The 19,067-nt window shown below is 39.2% G+C and overlaps 2 protein-coding genes across 8 annotated transcripts in view; one reads left to right on the forward strand and one right to left on the reverse strand.

Moving 5' to 3' along the window:
• CENPU (centromere protein U) overlaps positions 1–4,918 on the forward strand; it is a 25,026-nt gene extending 20,108 nt beyond the window's left edge. For all 6 annotated transcript variants that reach the window (XM_081208993.1, XM_081208998.1, XM_081208995.1 and 3 more), the window contains 4 exons: positions 454–501; positions 1,738–1,799; positions 3,046–3,202; positions 3,831–4,918. In XM_081208993.1, coding sequence (XP_081065119.1) covers positions 454–501; positions 1,738–1,799; positions 3,046–3,202; positions 3,831–3,953 — 390 coding nt within the window. In that variant the 3' untranslated portion in view covers positions 3,954–4,918. The remainder of the gene's footprint in view (positions 1–453; positions 502–1,737; positions 1,800–3,045; positions 3,203–3,830) is intronic.
• PRIMPOL (primase and DNA directed polymerase) lies at positions 4,612–18,989 on the reverse strand. Of its 2 annotated transcripts, XM_081208909.1 has the most exons (14): positions 18,860–18,989; positions 16,977–17,059; positions 15,391–15,575; positions 15,152–15,243; positions 13,667–13,808; positions 11,752–11,899; positions 10,547–10,834; positions 9,437–9,599; positions 8,884–8,981; positions 7,849–7,935; positions 7,655–7,763; positions 7,419–7,501; positions 7,284–7,330; positions 4,612–5,205 (listed from the first exon to the last, which is right to left on the reverse strand). In XM_081208909.1, exons 2-14 carry the CDS (start codon positions 16,984–16,986, stop codon positions 4,903–4,905), a joined length of 1,755 nt encoding a protein of 584 aa, XP_081065035.1. In that variant the 5' UTR covers positions 16,987–17,059; positions 18,860–18,989; the 3' UTR covers positions 4,612–4,902. The 2 variants fall into 2 exon arrangements, with proteins under 2 accessions (XP_081065035.1, XP_081065036.1); XM_081208910.1 differs by lacking the exons at positions 15,152–15,243; positions 15,391–15,575; positions 16,977–17,059; positions 18,860–18,989 and adding an exon at positions 14,632–14,908.
• Positions 18,990–19,067: the final 78 nt, after the last annotated feature.

The following is a 19,067-nucleotide window of genomic DNA, read 5'->3' on the forward strand; positions in this document are numbered from 1 at the left end:
TCTCATAAGGTGGCCAAAGTATTGGAGCCTCAGCTTCACGATCTGTCCTTCCAGTGAGCACTCAGGGCTGATTTCCTTAAGAATGGATAGGTTTGATCTTCTTCATGGGACTCTCAAGAGTCTCCTCCAGCACCATAATTCAAAAGCATCAATTCTTCGGTAATCAGCCTTCCTTATGGTCCAGCTCTCACTTCCATGTATCACTACTGGGAAAACCATTGCTTTATCTATATGGACCTTTGTTGGCATGGTGATGTCAGAGACCTCAACTTTTAAAAAAAACTACTTGTAATTGGATATCTACTTCCAGAAACCCCGTGGCTAGAAAATGTGAAACCAATGAATTGCAACTCATACAGTGACACAAAAAAGCTGTGTCATAATAAAACAACTGAATAAAAGAGTAAATTAAGAAGCTATGCTGTATTACTAAAACCTGCACATTTTCATTAGGTTGCAGGTGCTGAGGAACTTAGAACAACAAAATTGAAAAATGCAAAGGTAAACAATTTCATGAATCTTCATTAATTGTATGGGTTCTGTCTAACTACAGAAGTGAGTATGCATGTTGGATTAGGACATTTCAGTGAATTAAGAGCTGGAGTTCGCAGTGTGCCCTGTGAATTTCACCAGAGGGAGAAGCTCTCCTTCCAATGATTAAATCCAACTGCTGTGGCAAGAATTTATGCCTTCGTGTTGATTTTGGCTCTGAGACATGCTAGTTTTAGAGGTGTGCTGCTTTGAAGCCCACGTTTTTCATCCATGATTGCTTTGGAGTGAGTGGGAAGGCTAGGTTTCTGCTTCCGAGGTGGCTGTTAGAGGGAGAATATTTGGAATCATAAGACAGGACACCAGAGGGCATGTTGTCTCTGTGGCTAATTGTATTGACTTAAATGTGTTCAGTCAACATATTTCAACCTGATCAGGTGTAGTGCTTGTGTACTGCCGTCTGCAACTGAACATTCCCCAGGATAAGAAGCAAATGTGCATTCAGTACTCATTGCTGGAGCCAGTTTGTGAAAGGTGTGTGTGTCTTAGACCAAAATGCATAGCTTTCATACAATTCCTGGCTCTCTTCTTCCTGCCATTTTGGATGTTCAGGAACATTATATTCACTACATGTGATAAAGAACCCAAATAGATTGGTATGCCTTATATGAGAAAATGATTTTATTACAACTGTTTTGTTCTCTTGCTAAGGCTTTTCTAAAAGCAGACATTAGTTTTGGTGGACAATTTTTTAAAAATAAAACCACTGGCATTAATGCCATTGTATTCATAATGGCAGGTATTGATTTTATATAATGAATGTTCTGTCCTCTTATACCAATTAATCAATTGGATTTCCTTTCAGTAAACATCACTTGTCCCCCTGTACATTAATTGTATTTATTTATTCTGTCACTCATTGTACTTATTATAGCAGGATCATGTGCAGTTAAATATCAAGTACAGAAAATGTACTGTAGTTGTTTTTGGATTCCAAATATGACCCATTTACTCATTATTATGAACTTTGATGCAAACAAAACCATTAAAATATTTAATACAAATGATTAAGGACTGACTGAAGTGATATCCAATGTTAGTTATATGCTGAGTAGGTCCACTGAAATCAATGGGCATGTTAGTTAAGTTCATTGATTTCAGTGGGTCTGCTCCAAGTATGACTTAGCTGGATATCACCCTTTGTATGTTTTGCTTTTCAGTCTTAAAATATATTTATTGTCATTACAGATGGTGAGAGCAACAAATAAGAAAAGGCAGCGTTTGACAGAGGTCAAAGGAGAACTACTTAAGTATGTTCTCATCAGTTAAAATGTTTTATGAAATAACTTGAAATACATTTTAGATTTAAGTTTTAGACATAGTCCAGAACACTTCTTATATTATTAAAGTTTAAAATGCTTTCTTATGATATACCTCTCATAAGCTCATTTGTGTATGCTTTTTTATATTCTGTAGTATTTTGTGTTTTATCATGAATCATAAATTCCACTTGTTTTTTGCAATTATCAATGTTGACAGAGAATAATTTTATTGTTAGAGCACTGTTCTCTTCTTTGTTAACATGCATTTCTAAACACCGAGAAGCTTCATAAACACAATTTGCAGCAACCTGTTTTCAAGGTGTGGTTTTTTTTAAAGATGATTCTTCGTAGTCTCTGGAGTCACATGTGGGTTTTGTGCAAAAGCAACATTTTGGAAAATTCCTAGAGCCTCCTCTCAAATGAGGGGAAGCAAGTGCCTTTCTGCCCAGGTCTTTTTCAACTGACAGCTGAGCAGCAGTGTTGGATACATGTTTATTCAGTCAACTCTAAACCGTTTTCCTTAGCTTTTTGCTAGAAGTTTGTTGCCTTAGTAGTTACAACTTACACATATGTTAGTCCATTGCTGCTGATAATTTGTCACTGAGGCTGTCTCATGGATTTGAACTGTTTCAAGGTGTGTTGCTAACAGACTTTTGCTAGGTAACCAACTAGCCTATGCTGTGCCATCATTAGTCACTATGCTTTAGATCTTAGAGCCAGGAAATCTTTGGGGGAATAATCCTGCAGGATTGCGTCCTCCAGGGAGGCCAGCTTGGTAAACTTCCATTTCTGCATCTACACACATAGCATGAAGGAAGTCAGGTTGCTTACTTTAAACTGATGTTCTTTGAGTGGTCTTCTGTACAGTCACACATCTCTTTCTTGCTGTAGGCTCTTAGAAGCTCATCTTGAGCTAGATGGAAAAGCACTGACGCACGCAAATAGAGTGGGCTCTGCACCTTTGAAGGGAAGGACAAGTTCCAGCTCCCATTCTATTGTATTTATTACTTTCTTTTTAATGCACTAAGGTAGCCTCTGGCTGAAGGGCTGTTTAGAAATTCAATCAATCAGTAATCTTTGGCTCAGGAGCTTCTTTAAAACATTGTTCTGTGGAAGTGAAGAACCAATGTGTGACTGAGCAGAAAATCACTTGAATGTTAGCTACATTTAACTACTTTTTAGCCGAACCAAGTAGCTCATCAAGGCACAACCCTTACACATTTGTGTTTTGCAGAACTGAACCACAGCTAAAGAAACTGGAAAGAGAATATGCTGAACTAAAAGGAGAACTATCCACTCTCCGGAATGCAGTTCAGTTGGTGACTGATTTAAAGGATCTTAAACAAAAATATGTCAATGTCAGAAAGGAAAACCCACAAGAAAAAACAGTAGTAAGTATATGTTTAATAGTTTGATGCCATGCGCAGTATTTCATTACTTAGGTAGAGCAATCCTAATTGTTGCTGCTGTTGTTTTGGGCAGCTGGGTGGGTGGGATAATCCATGGCAGAGAAACCACCCAAACCCTGTTGTACTCATTCTGAAAGGGTTTATTGTGGTGGTAACATTTAACCTCCCCCCTGCCCCCAATTCTGTGCTGCTCCAGCCTTTTCTTTTGTAGTTCCCTCTCATCCAGTGGGAGGGGGAAATTGGTATACCAGCTCCAGGGGTAGTGTATTCAATCATCTCTCAGCAGTCCCAGTGGCATGCCGAGGGAAAGAAGGGGTTTGGATCCAGCAGATCCAAAGGCACCTGATCCACCCTTGGTGCTATTACTTTTTGGGCCTACAAAAGTGACAGTGCCCACCTAGAGGGAGATCCAGTATATCCTATGGCCCCTGGAATGCCCTGCCAGGCTACCACCTGATTTGACAAACCTGCTTCTGAATAGTCCCCAAACTACAGTGAGTGGTTAGTGTTGATCTGGGTACAACTGCATGGGTGGGTGGGGATGTGACTGAATTATTTCACAAAGTGTTTCTTAGAAACATTGCCCCCCCCCCCTTTTCTTCTTTCATAGTATGGTGCCTCCAGCCTTCCTGCACTTCTGGTGGAATCACAAAGAATTTTAGGAGCTGAAAGCCACGTTCGTCGTATCAACTCAAAATTACAACAGGTTTTAGATTCACAAACAGAGGACTAGACATATATACATATAATTTACACTTTACTGCCTACCGAATACCCTGCCATATTTTAAATACAACTACACAGCAGAGACCCATTGAAATTAATGAACATTACTAAGTTATGTCAATTAATTTCACTAGGTCTAATTGGAGTAAAATATAGTTGAATGCCACCCTACTGACACCTCTAATAGTATTGTAGTTGAAGCAGGAAATTTGAAGATTAGTCCTTTTTTGAAGAGATTTTTTCTCAAGTGGCTGAACTATTCATACTTTTAGCGTTGCTATCTGAACTCAGCATAAAAAGCAATAAATGCTTTTTTAAATTGCCAGTTAAGTTGGAAGCAAATAGGAAGTAGTGGAATAGGACAGAAAACTGAATATAAACAAGATAAACCTTGATAGTTTTTTATGGCAAGCTTGAGAAGTGACCTCACTGCTTGCTGTCAAGCCCTAAGAACATCTGAACAGCAGCATGTTGGCTACCTGTGGCCCACAGGGTAGTATAATTTACATTAAGCTACTTTGTTTTCCATCACTAACATAATAAAACATACCAAAGAAAAACATTCTAAAATGAAGCAGGTGGCTTGTCCCCTCTTCTACCAATCTCACACTCTGTGCGAAACAGTTAATATATGTGTAGTTGGACATGTATGTGAATTACACAAATCACTTTCTACACTATAACTTTATTCATTTGACTATTTAGCTGTACTAATCCATTTCTAGAATTAAGAGAGAGCATATTTCAGTAACTGACATCTTGGTGGTTGCTAAGTTGTTTCAGCCCTGTAAAAGGGTACTAATGTTTTTTGGTGTTTGAACTCTTGGGACTAGCTAGCTGAAACCATCATGATTTCTCAAGTAAAAGCACATTGTTGGCTAGCTTGTCTGGCTATTGCCAACATAACTACCCTAGTGAATGCTTTTTATTCAGCCATATCTAATTTATTAAAGTAGTTACTTTTTTGTTTCATCTCCTTTGTGTTTTCTTGAAACCTCTATTAGGAGTTCATCAGGTATTTCATCTGTACTCCAAGGCTGAAATGTTTCAGCAGCTTCAGCTAGTTCTATATCCTCAGCAGCTTCCAAAAAGCAGATGTCATTTTCATTATCTCCTGTAATACTTGAGCTTTTCTTGGTGTTCAGCTCTCTATTTTCATGTGTTGTCGTTAAAGATTTTCTTTCTGTAAGGTTGTGGTGTGTGTTTGCTTTTTCCTCAATATTTCCATTTTCATCCATTATATACACATATTCTTCATCCTTTTAAAGTAAACAAGTGATTTCAAAACAAATAGTTATTTGAGGATTATAACTTTTAACCAGGTTTTAAAATATTTATATATTTCATACAACCAGATACAAGTTTTTTTTTGTTATTGTTACTACCACTGATTACTTGCCTTCTAAACCAATGTCTTAAGGCAATTTACAAATAATTAAAAACAGTTAAGCATGAAAAACAAAAAATGAATTTAAAACATTGTTTTCAGAAAGTGCAGACAGTAGGTGCCTGTTGTATTGTGAAAGAAATGTTATTCCAAAGAACAGGGCCCCACTAACAACTCTGCTCCGAATTATTGTGGAATGGGCTTCTGAGATCTCTGGAACTTGCAGGAAAAACTCTCCCTCAGATGGCAGCAATCTACTGGGTGAATCTAAGGGACAGGGCAGTCTCACAAGTAACCTGGTCCTGAGCTGTTATAGGGCCTTAAGTCATGCACCAATCAAAGTTGGTGATTTTTATAAATTCAGTAGAGCACCATGTGCTCCAATTCATATACAGTAGCTGCAAACGCTCTTAAATACTGCCTGGCTTTGGTGTTTAGAGGCATAAGCCAATAACTGTCTGCAGCTGCCCAACATAATATATCATGGCTGTTGAAGCAGCTTTCCTTCAGTAGGAAAGAGCTAAGCCTCAGTGGGAGACTTTCTAACAAGTTGGTCTTTTAAAGATCCTGAATGCACAAAGCTAAGAGGCCACACATGCAAGTTCACTTGCAAATTAGTTACCAGATAAATTTCACATCATCTAACATCATTACTATTATTCACTTGAGATGTTTCACATTCAACTTGAGTGTTCACAGATTAAATGATGTCACATATGTGCAGCAGCTCAGAGGCCTACTTTTTGTTAAGATAGTTAATCTATATGTTCAAAAGTTGTCATGAAGAGGTGGTTACCACCAGTGCTTTTTTTCTGGGGGGATGCAGGTGTACGCATACCCCTAAACATTTTGTGAATCTAAGTTTGGCCTCATGGAGGGGCAGTATTTCAATATGAGTAGGAAAATGAAAGTACCCCTAAACATTTTTTTTAGAAAAAAGCCACCAATTCAAGTGGAAAGGGTGCTATTCCACATGGTCAAAGAGCTGTAGTGTAGCTCAGATATATTTTCAAAGTGGTAGATGAAAAGCTAGGAATTCCTTTATTAGGAGGTTAATAGAGGGCACTCTTGCGATTTCTGTCCCAGCAACATGACCCTATATTGCACATTTAGTCATCTGTTGTTGCTGGTAAGAAAAAAGTTAAGACACACAACTCTGCTCAGACTTTACTAATTAGACAACAATATTTTTGCACCATACAGTGGTACCTTGGTTTTTTAACAACTTGGATTAAGAATGCTGCAAACCCGGAAGTAGGTGTTTTGGTTTGTGAACTTTGCCTTGGAAGCAGAACATGTTCCGCTTCCTGTTGAGTGTGTTCCATTTGTAAATTGAGTCCCCCGCTGCTATGGGAAAGCACAACTTGGTTTAAGAATGCTTTGGTTTAAGAACTGACTTCCAGAACGGATTAAGTTCGTAAACCAAGGTACCACTGTACTTTCTAACCTAGCTCATGATAGAGCAGGAGCATTCTACTTGCATTTTCATTAACAATACTTCTGCCAAAATAACACATGGAGAAGGTCTTATTACGAAGTTCTGGTTTCAGTGGGATGTGGTTCCTAGCAGTTGCACAACTGTGCAGACTAAAGGAATTCACAGATCAGCGATGGGCTTGCATGACTTTAATGAGAGAAACACAAGCAGTACTACAGTATTCACAACCCCCTCACAATGAGTAATTTTCAATTCTATGGGCATATTGTACACAAATTGAGAGGAGTTATGCACTTGCACAACTTTAATAATGCAAGCCTATGACAACATCAATGATGTTGTGCTAATGAAATATTGGTTTTATTTTAAAAAGTAGGCATGGAATTTTTTCCCCTCCAACGTTTGCTCATTTTTCATCTACGCAACTCATTTTCTAAACTGTTTGCTACAGAAATAGGTCTTGCCAGGATATAACCAAAACATTTCAATATTGCACTGTGAGAAAAGCATACCTCTTTGAAAAGAAATGGGAGGCATACCTCAGCTGGTAGTGGAAAACCTGTTAAATACAAAGAGAGTTTATATTGAATTATAACCATTTAACATTAGAAGCTGTAATATTGTAGGTAATACAAGAAAGTACTCACATTCTGACTTGAAGTTTTCTGCTCTGCAAACAGGGTCATGGCATTTTTGATACCAATTCTCACTTTTCAAATCTATTACAATCCTTGAAATAATAGATTTAATAGTTTATGTAAGTTTCAGTTTATGTAAGTTTCAGTCAGCCTTGCTACAGATAAATGCTTTGCAGAAAAGGTAATTCTAGTTTTATTAACCTATTGAACAAATTATTTTTAGGAAAATACCAAAGTATACATACATTATATTGTTACTTTTGTGAGCTCTGCCAATATTCATGCACCAGCGATACTTGGAGATGTCATATACAAGAAGTTGCTCAAGAGAAAAATAGTTCCATCTTCTTATCCCTGAAAAAAAGAGATGTTCCACTTTGTAAACAACTTCATTATCTTTAGAAATACCACCTCTGCTTGGCCCAAAAATATTCCTTACCTCCTTGAACATTAGCTTTATTGACCAAAGAGAGAACGAAGTTATCAATTTCTGGATAAGGTGAGCATTGATATCCTCCTATGGGGTCTATAAAAAAAATTACAATTGTTAATTACTTATTCTTCCATAGCACATACTAAGAAATAAAATATGAACACTGTCAGGAACAGAATTAGGACCTCATTGCCATGGTAAAAAAAAGCAAAAAGCTCCATACCAAAACCATTTCTAGCTTGCCTGACATAGTACACAAGCAATCATTGACAGATGATGCTAAAACTTGGCCAGGCAGGAGCAGGGCATAACAGAAACATAGCCACTGTTGCTTCCACGTCGCTTATGTCAGTTGAGGCAGCAGGCAAAAACCTGTTCGAGGCTACAGCATTCTAGCGTTGGCATAGCAATGGCCACCCACCCCTGGTTTGGGCTTTCAGCAGGCTACTGCCAGAGGCTGGAATAATGCTAGCATCACTCCACCAGCTGAGTCCAGTGGAGCTGCTCTGGGCCGGATGTAATAATGCAGCCGCCAGCTTCGCATATTAGAGGAATGGAGCCTGAAATGGTATGAACTTCACCTAAGAAAGCTGAATTCCGAGTCTCCTTTCCTCAAGTCTGCACTGAGAAAGTAATAAAATCTAACATGCTTTTCATATCTAGCCTAGTCATCAGCAGCAGTACAAATTAATCCTGCTTCACATTCCTCCATTTTTAAAATTTCTAATAACGTAACACTTCTGAAAATTTTTGGATTACCTTTTGTTTTTTGTGCGTAATACACTGCAATGACCACTGACAAAGAGCGGTTTAATCAAATACTTGTCAGCAGCTTACAAAATTTTTGTAGATATTTGAAGTATTTACTATGCATAATAATGTTTCAGGATAAACTTCTTCAGGAGCACAGCTAGACATAAATTTCACAATTCAGACATACTCATTTTCACAGCCACATGATGAAATAAAAACATTTTGAAATTTTAAATGCCATAGCATCATTTTCATAACATGAATTAAAATTTATTTTAACACAATTACCCAGACAGCCATTAGAAACACTGCCGTCTAAATCCGTAGATTTTTCTTTTGTCTCCTTTGGGTTGTCACAGGACAAAATTTTTAAACTGTCTGAATATCTGAGAAGAAACACAGGAGGAAGAATCTTAATACTTGCAGGATACAAGCATATTATCTATAGCCACACTTTAAACCATGTTTTTTTTAAAAAAAGCTCATTATTTTCACTTACTTGGCTATATCAGTGCTTGGAGAAACAATCACAAATCATGGATAAAATGACAGACATAGAAAAAAGAAACAGGACAACAGCAAAAATTCTGCTTTATACCAACCACCTTCCAGGATTTATAGCCAAATGAGAGGGCAACTCTTCAAGCCAGGAGGCTTAAACACCTCAATCTATCATGACTCTACAAGGCAACGTTGCTCCAAATTCTCCAGGATTCCAAGCAGAGGGGGAGTAGCATACATAATAATCAGTCATTGCCATTGCAAGTGAAATAATGGACATCCTCAATAATCACTAAAAAGTACTAGGGAAATTAACATTTCAATAAAGTGATATTGTTACCTTACATTACAGATCAAAGAGGAAAGGAAATACTGCTCTTCTATACAAGAATTCTTTACTGGTTCAGGAACAAATCTGTTATCTTCAGCAATGTCCAAAACAACAGAGTTTCCTGCTTTTGATGACTTGTATAATCGGAAGTTTCTGTTCTTTGTATATACTCCTAGAGAAAAAAGGTTATTGGCTGTATCTACAATTGCTTATGCTTTTTGGAATCAACAAAGCAATTCAACATTTAAATGTGTTTAAGGCCACCAATTTCAATCCATAAACTCTCTTGGAATGCAGCTCTTAATTTATCACTGAATACCTTTTTAACAACAGATGGGATCTCACTAACAGGGTTTTTTTTTGGATGTTTTTGTATCTCAAATAAGATTTCCAACATATGAGGGGATTAGAATGTAGAGTCCTGACAATACTTGTTTGTGGTGTCAGATGAAGTATGCTTGAAAATACGCAGACACCCTGAGCCAGAAAACACTTATCAAGAGAAGGTAGACTTTATGCAGCAAATGTTGGCCCATGGTCCCTGAACATCACATGTATAAATAAAGAATGACTGTGTTCTTATTGCATCCTCCCTCCCCATATGCAAAGTCCCTGACAGCTGTTCCTCATCTTCTCATTTGGCACTCTTCACATGGGTGGAGAATTGCGCATACCCAGTCATACATACGACAGGACCAGATCAGGCCCACCATTTTTAGTATCAGTGTTAATCAGCACACACTGGACAAATTCACAATGAGTAATTTTGAAATTATCTCCGTACTGAAATAACCTAGTGGCAAAAAGCTTCTTAAAGCATTACCCATCTACCCTATGCTGTCAACCTTGAAATACATACAAGGGCTACAGCAGGGATCAACATGGCGCCATCCTTTCATTGCCTGAGTACAGCATATATCATCCCCATCCACTAGCTATACTGGCTGGGGCTCCTGGAAGTTGTAGCCTGACAATACCTAAAGGGCCCCCCAGCTACAGCAGATTTTCAGATATACCTGCCAGATCTCTTGTTAAGGCAGAAATAAAATGTTCCCAGGTTCTTCACATATGCAAAAATATTACCACAGAGTTGTGTATTAAATGTGCATTTATATTTACCAAGATCTACGAACAACTGCTTTTCTCCGTGTTTACCATTCACTATTAGAAAAGAAAGATCTGGATTTTCTTTCCATTGAGATGCACTATTTCCCGAAGAATTGTTTGCACTAAGTTGCCTACTATGAGACACATCCTTGGTGACAGTCTGGTTTTCATCAGAGCTGGGCAAATCAGTGGCAGCTTTGCAACTCTGAGAACGAGAGACCACCTGTTTCTCTGGAACCATTGCGTCTCTTTTCCTAGTTAAAAGAACAGCAGGTTGCAAAATTTTTCTTAAAAAGTTACCTAAAAAACAGAATGGGGAAATTTGAGAGATCAACAATAGGAAAGTTAAACAATCTAAGAATCAATATGCAATTGTTTGCCTAATAGGAAACAGTGAATCTTTATAAATTGGGGGGAGGGGGGAGCCAAAACATCAGGCACTGTACAAATTCCCTTTTCCAAGATTTTACTAACAGCTTATCCAGTTAGCTCCTTATGCTCCTGATCTGGTGGTTAGAACACAAACAAAAGCATAGAAAGAACCCTATGACATTAGCTGGCATGCTGCAGGAGGCTAGCAATACACAACCCACACCAAACCAGCCATGAGGGCAAGGGTACCAGTGCAGACTGGAATAATTTGCACAATGACCCTCTGTAAGCTGGAAGTACTGAGTCTGTGTGTTACTATTATTTACACTCTTTGTCCAAGGAGCTCAAGTTGGTTCTTCCAGAACATTTTATCCTCTTAACAATCCCCTGAGGTTCGTTAGACAGAGATGTTGTTGTTGTTTGGTCGTTTAGTCATGTCCGACTCTTCGTGACCCCATGGACCAGAGCACGCCAGGCACTCCTGTCTTCCACTGCCTCCCGCAGCTTGGTCAAACTCATGCTGGTAGCATCGAGAACACTGTTCAACCATCTCGTCCTCTGTCGTCCCCTTCTCCTTGTGCCCTCCATCTTGCCCAACATCTAGACAGAGATAGTCTGTCCCAAGTTCAGTCAACTTCATGGCTGAGTGAGGATTTGAATCTGTCTTCCTGCTCCTAGTCAGACACTTTAACCAATGAAGCATGTGAGCTGCACTTGCCAATTGACTGTATATACAGCCCAACTTGTTAGATATATAAAAAAATGATGATAATATATATTCATATCCACTACTTTAAAATGGTTGCAGATCAATTTTGCATGCATTTGAAATAAATTGTGCTTACCTATATGAATATTATTCTTAAATGCAGCATTGTGGAGCAAAAATATTAAGTGGCAACTAAATTTTTCTTTGGTGCTGGAATCCAGATTCAAAGCATCTTCAACAGAACATTTTATTCCATAGTGTTCATCAATTTTTTTACAAATGAACTGAAAGACACAGTGAAATTCTCCCTTTATCATTCTGTCCCCTATTAATTGTTAAACTTGTTAATGGCTTATTATCCAATAAGTATCCACACTGCTTACAACATATTTTAAACATTGCCATAAGTAAAAACATACGATAATATAAACATATTTAAAAGATCTGATATGCAAAATTAACCGCACAAAAAATGGCTTCATTTCATAGCTTTTAGAAAAACTTAACACAGAAAATTTCAAATACAGCAAAATACAAGTAAGTATCTTTATGACTAAGATTTAACTTGGTATATGACTTTAAGCTCATTGACTCCACTGAAATTGGGCATTCTTAAGCCACAATACTTTGTGCTCTCTCTGTTACAGATTGGTTTGCTGCAGCTGTGCTGGTTAAACACAGCGAATGCTTTCATATGATCCTACCGAAACCAAGCCATTTTCCCTCAGTCATGAAATTATTTTTCCCTCATACTACTTCCCAGGGGCTGTGCCCCTGCTCACTCAACTCGCCAAGCCCTGCCATTCCCCTCTGTGTTACTACCCTAGGGCACTCCCATATTCAAGTCTCTTCCTCTCTCCTACAGTCGTACTGTTCCGGAAGTCCGTTTGACTTCCAAAATGTTCGGAAACCAAAGCGCGGCTTCCAAATGGCTGCAGGAAGGCCCATTGGACGTTTGGCTTCCAAAAATAGTTTGCAAACTGGAACACTCACTTCCGGGTTTGTGGCGTTCAGGAGTCAAAATGTTCAAGAACTAAACTGTTTGAAAACCAAGGTACGACTGAACTCTGTAAGAATATCCTAGTGCAGTAACAGTATTTAAAAATATAGATATTTTATGTTTTCACTGATTACATAGTTGAGGAAAAGCCAAATAAATAGTCCCATCCAAGACATCTGGTAGAAAAAGCCCACCTCCAACTTAGGGGTACTTACTTCTATATGTTGGTCATGGGGAGAAAGACAGTGGTCAGTTTTCCCTTTAAGCCACAGCCCTTTCTGTTTCATGGAATGCTGCTCAGGAGAAACCCCTGGGCTTTGGGAGCGAGTTTGCAAGGGGTACAGCAAGCAGGTGAGTGGGAGCCGAAAAGTCCCTGGGCATATGTAGTACATTACACATAGCCCTTTGATTGTTGGCCAGTCCATTTCAGATGGACTGACAGTCCCTTATACTGTGGCCAAAAAATGCCTTTTTGATCAAGCGACACTTCAGATGTTTTAGGCCTCATCTCCAGTCCTTCCTCTTTTACACAGCGCATGGGAAATCAACCACACTGTCCCTCTTCACACAGCCTCAGAAAGACTCAGACTTTACACCTCTGTCAAAAGGGCACATCTTATGACTACGTAATAAAACAGAGACAGCTGCTATTTTCCCCAGTGTGCTCCAACTTTCATACCATCCACTAAACTTCTTTTTTGAAACTTTAAGACGAGGGACTCTTCTTTGGTAAAATAAAAGTATTATATGTTACTTGAAATTTCAAAGTACCAACATCAAAGTCTGCTCACACTATATTTTCTCATAATTGATACTACTACTTCTCAAGTGCTTAAAATTAGATATAAAGGTCATGACATGTCTTGCCCAATATCTTGCAGGATTAGATTTTAAACTAACAGATGATGGTGTAGCATTTGTTTGAATCACCAAAGAACAAGATTCTACTGCCTACCTTGGTGGCTTATATCATTGTTAAAATTCCATTATACCGAGCATATTTCCCCTAATGTTTCGCCTAAATCTATATTCCTTATTACTTTAATATTACCTCTATCAAGTCTGCTACCATCTGTTTCCCATCAGCTTCTTGATTAGCTGGTATGTAGAATTCCAAATCAAAGTAAAGTTTGCAAACAGCTTCTTCTGGAATAACCTCATAACAATGCATAAGGCTTGTTTCATTATATGTTCTAGATTAAAGGGAGAATCACAATAATTTATATTCATTGCAATTACAATTATCAGATTACAGCAAATATTCCAAATTATTTTAAATAAAATCCTAGTTACTTTACATTGCTATTGCTTTGCATGCAGGTGATAACCTCTGTGAAATGCAAATAGAACCTTCTGAGAGGCCAAACAGAAAAGAACCCTTATTGTCTGGAAAAACCCATAGCATCCTATTGATGAACACAGCTGTTTATCATCAAATTTGGAATGAGTAACTCTAAACTATAAAGAAATATATAGTTTGGGAACACTTTGAGTTATTGCCTGCTCCAAAAATATGTCCCAGTTCTTTATGTGTATGGTTTTATAGAAAGCCACTACACTGTTGGAGAACACAAAAGCACAAAGATGTGCTGGCTGAGTGAGCCTATCTAAGTAAAGCTGCATAACTGTTGCAACGAGCTAATACCAGAAGTGAACTAATGTGGCAACAGATGTCTGGTGCTACACCAGAACTCATGTTGTTGAGTGAGGTCAAAGGTGCAAAAGATGCACCCACATAGTGATTGATTGATTCCTTTTTGGAAGAAAAAGAAAATATACCCTCAATCTAATAAAAATCTAATGGAAAGTTGAATGTTCTGTCACACCGGGGGGGGAAACACAAATGAATATACAGTGGTACCTTGGTTCTTGAACATAATTCGTTCCAGAAGTTCGTTCGACTTCCAAAACATTAAAAAAACAAGGTGTGGCTTCCGATTGGCCAGGCACCCCAGAAACAATAGCTGACAACTGCATCGGACGTTTGGCTTCCAAAAAAACGTTTGAAAACCGGACTTCCAGGTGCCGAAATGTTCAAGTACCAAGGCATTCAAGAACCAAGGTTCCACTGCATAGGCTTGGTTCCAGGAACATCCCAAGCAGAATTCCACTCAGGAGGTGCTCTAGTCAGCAGAGGAAGGAAAGCAGACTATTACAGAATCCCATTTCCCCTTCCAATCCTTAGTGCTCTCCAAAAATCTGCTTCACATGATTGAGGGACCTACTGGAACACTGTGAAAAGTGATGCTAGGGGCTTCTGGGGAACTCAGCAAAAGTTCCCCCTCACCTTGTCTTCTCTCAGTGTGATCCCACTGCTGGATCAAAGGTATAAGGTAGGAGCCCTTCCATATCCCAAAGGCAAAGTCTGGATTCAACTTCTAAATTGCAATGGCTGCAACCTTACACACATCTAAGTGGGGGTAAGTGCCATTTAACATAGGGGAACTTATTCAAAGTAAACACACAAAGGTTTGGGTTACATCAATATATGAACATAAATCATTCTGCGTACAGTATTTGTTTTTCAGATACTTGCCTATAATAAAACCAAAGCTCTGTGTATGTTGTCACAAGATAAATCCTTTGTTTGTTTTCTGCATTCTTTTCCAAAGCAAATACATGAACATCCTTTAAAATTAAAAAAAAATCCTCAATCAACAAATCAAAGTACCCAAAGCCAAGTCATTTCTCAATTATAAATGTGCTATAACGAAAACTTAACATGTGCAAGGTATATTGCTGGCAAAGCCACATTCTAATCATTAACCATCATACCTGTTTACAAGTTTTGGCAAAGTTAAATGCCTGAGTTTGCCGATGAAATAGCTTCCAAACTGGGGTTGCTTGCCATGGTTTAGACAACTGTGGTTTGTAACGTGCACAGATGGGCCGCCGTTTATACGAAGATGCTAGCTCCTCAATATCCTTCAGCCTTTCTTCCCATTTTCTCTTATTCTGTTCTAAAGCAATCAAAATATCAAGTTTGTATTCAACCAAGAGTTCCAATAAATAACAAGCGAAGCTCATGATCATTTTCAGATAGTTATTATACAATATAGCCCAGAGATGAAATTGTGGCATTGGTAAATGGGTGGTGCAAAGAAGAAGCACGCAAGTACAGACTTAACCACTTCCAGAATCAATTGAAACCATTGACCAGTAAGACAAGGTACTTGCTTCTTTTGAAGCTTCAGCTTATCCTGTATCTTAAGAGACACTTGGGAAGTGCATAGATAGATATTTCACAGGCTAACTGGGTTGGTGGACATGCAAACGATATGTCTAGCATCAGGAGTACATTCAACAGAGGACACAACCCACTTCTTACAATTTATTTAGCAACTGGGTATTGATATTACAGTGGTACCTTGGGTTAAGTACTTAATTCGTTCCGGAGGTCCGTTCTTAACCTGAAACTGTTCTTAACCTGAAGCACCACTTTAGCTAATGGGGCGTCCTGCTGCTGCCGCACCGCCAGAGCACAATTTCTGTTCTCATCCTGAAGCAAAGTTCTTAACCCGAGGTACTATTTCTGGGTTAGCGGAGTCTGTAAGCTGAAGCGTATGTAACCCGAGGTACCACTGTATTAGAAAGCTCAAACATATTGGGAAAGGTGCACATAGACCACAATTTCTACTTTAAAATATACATTAAACAGGGATTCAGTCCTTTGCTGGTTGCTGCTCATGTAATAAGACAGAAAGCTTGTGTATATAAACAAGCACTTTTTAAAAATAGGGCTGCACTTGACACACCACTCTTAACACTAAATTGTTCAAAGTACATATTTTCATGTCAAGCCATTACATCCTTCAGCAAGCATGTCATGTTCCACCAGAAAATCAGTTCTAAAAGTGGAAGTATTAATACACATGATCATGAAACAGGACATTAGTCCAATGATGCAAGCAAATATGTCTGTGTACATATATGGATCATGCCATTCTCAGCATATATTCAGTCCAGTATCCTATATTCTCAATCTGCATTTCCCACCCTATATTTCAGAATATGCACATATTTTTATTGGGTTGGATCCAAAGAATTTGGACCCAGCAGCTCTTCCACAAACAGAAGGGACTTTTGCTGATTTCCTCTACTTGCAGCCCTAACATCCTGTCCCAGAAAGTCCTCCAACCCTCTGAAGCAGATTTTTAAGGGGCACAGGAAAAATGAGGCACCAAGACTACCTAATTCCATGCGATGTCTCCTCACAGAATTCTGGAACGAACCACTAGTGTCAACTGAATCAAATAAATTATTCTGCATCAGCAGTGATTTTATCTGCAATAAGTTTTAATCATGCTTAATACTGCAAAGTTTAATGTAAATATTTTCAGAACTTGGAATAGTGGACTTACTGGTGCTCATGATAGCTTTCTTGCAAAGAAGCAATCAGTCTTTATCCTACTTTGAGACAGCAAACACAGTGAGGGGAAAATACCTGTAAAAACATAGACTATTAATATGTTGATTATGAGAAGTGGTTAAATTCCTTCATAAGTGTAAATCACCCCATGGTTGATTGCAGCTGCAAAACAGCCAAGCCAGTTGCTATGGTAAAGACCCAGTGTTCCAACTATATCTGTGATTAACACATGTCTGCTCAGTAGTAGAGTCTGTTAGTTGTCCAGTGCTACGTTCTGAATTGCTGGACTTATTTAGAGCAATGGAGATACTTTGTATTTGTATAGTACACATTTGTATAGTGCACATATAGTACACAGTACACATCCACTGTGTACTGGGGCCCAAAATTCACTTGGCACCCAGACCATATGCAAAGGAAATGCAAATAGGCCTGCCCGCGCGCACACACACACACACACACACACACACAAAGGGTTGCAGGTTCCTATAAGCCAGATCTTTCCAAACTTTTCATGTTGGTGACACTGTTTAGACATGCATCATTTCGTGACACAGTAGCTGAGTTTTGCATCATTTCGTGACACAGTAATTCAGTTTTAGTAGCAAAACGGAGGTTAAACTAACCCCATTCCAGCCCTGGGAGGAGCGTGTGGAGCGTTCGCACAACACACTACAGCCGACACACTAATGCATTGTTAGGCAACCTAAGGCCCGGGGGCCAGATCTGGCCCAATCGCCTTCTAAATCTGGCCCACGGACGGTCTGGGAATCAGCATGTTTTTACATGAGTAGAATGTGTGTTTCTATTTAAAATGCATCTCTGGGTTATTTCTGGGGCACATGAATTCATTCAGGTTTCCCCCAAAAAAATATAGTCCTGCCCCCCCACAAGGTCTGAGGGACAGTGGACCAGCCCCCTGCTGAAAAAGTTTGCTGACCCCTGCACTAATGTGTCATGACGTAAGAGTTTGGAAAGCTCTGCTATAAGCAGCCTGAACTATGGACACCCATTCATCCAAGGCTGCCCGTCTTCCCAAACGTCAGGATTGCTGTACAGTGGTACCTCGGGTTAAGTACTTAATTCGTTCCGGGGGTCCGTTCTTAACCTGAAACTGTTCTTAACCTGAAGCACTACTTTAGCTAATGGGGCCTCCTGCTGCTGCCGTGCCGCTGGAGCACGATTTCTGTTCTCATCCTGAAGCGAAGTTCTTAACCTGAAGCACTATTTCTGGGTTAGCAGAGTCTGTAACCTGAAGCATATGTAACCCCAGGTACCACTGTACAATACATTTCAGTGCGGAAGCAGGCTCTGGCGTCTAGGCACAACCCACAGATTTAACTCTACTCCACCAGTAGAAATCGGCTTAAGTAATAGCAACGGGTGAGCTCAAATTCAAAACAGTGTATGTTTCAGTGTTTATATATACACGTATCTCCCAATACCAGTCCAATTTAAAAATCAAATAAAAACATGGCATTATAGCAATAGCTACACAGGAAAACTTTGGTACTGTTTCGATTTCATCCTGGTCCACACAAGGGCTGGATTCAGGTTTGATGAGGCCCTAAACTACTGAAGGTTATGGGGCCCTTTATATGTCCATTTGGCCTTTGTCAATTGTTGCTGTTTTTTGTGTCGAATATACGCTAAATGGCAATTTATGGAACTAATATGTATCTAAATCCATTTGCACATAACAAAATATGTATTATATAAAAGCAATTGTTCAGCTGAAATACAACAAAGAAGTATATTAATAGTGAAATTGGGGAGGGGCAAGAGAGTGGGGCCCTAAACTATAGCTTGTTTAGCTTATACGTCAATCCGGCACTGGTGTGGGGTGAAGCGCATCGCAGCTGCCCCCCTACCTACCTCTAAGAAGAGAGCGTGGAGAGGAGAGCAGCTGCAGCCCCGCAGCCGCTTCCGAAGAGGAGTGGCTTTGCGCGCGCAAAAGAGGGAGCCGACGGGCGGTTTCCCGCGCTTTCCATTGGACAAACTTCCTTGTTGCTGGGGCCGTCGCCGTTGCTAGGGCAGCTTCCTCTCCTTCTTCCTTTCCTCCTCCTCCTCCTCCTCTTGGGGC

This window comes from Podarcis bocagei (assembly GCF_964188305.1).
Source record: "Podarcis bocagei genome assembly, chromosome: 9".
In the NCBI taxonomy this organism is placed as follows: Eukaryota; Metazoa; Chordata; class Lepidosauria; order Squamata; family Lacertidae; genus Podarcis; species Podarcis bocagei.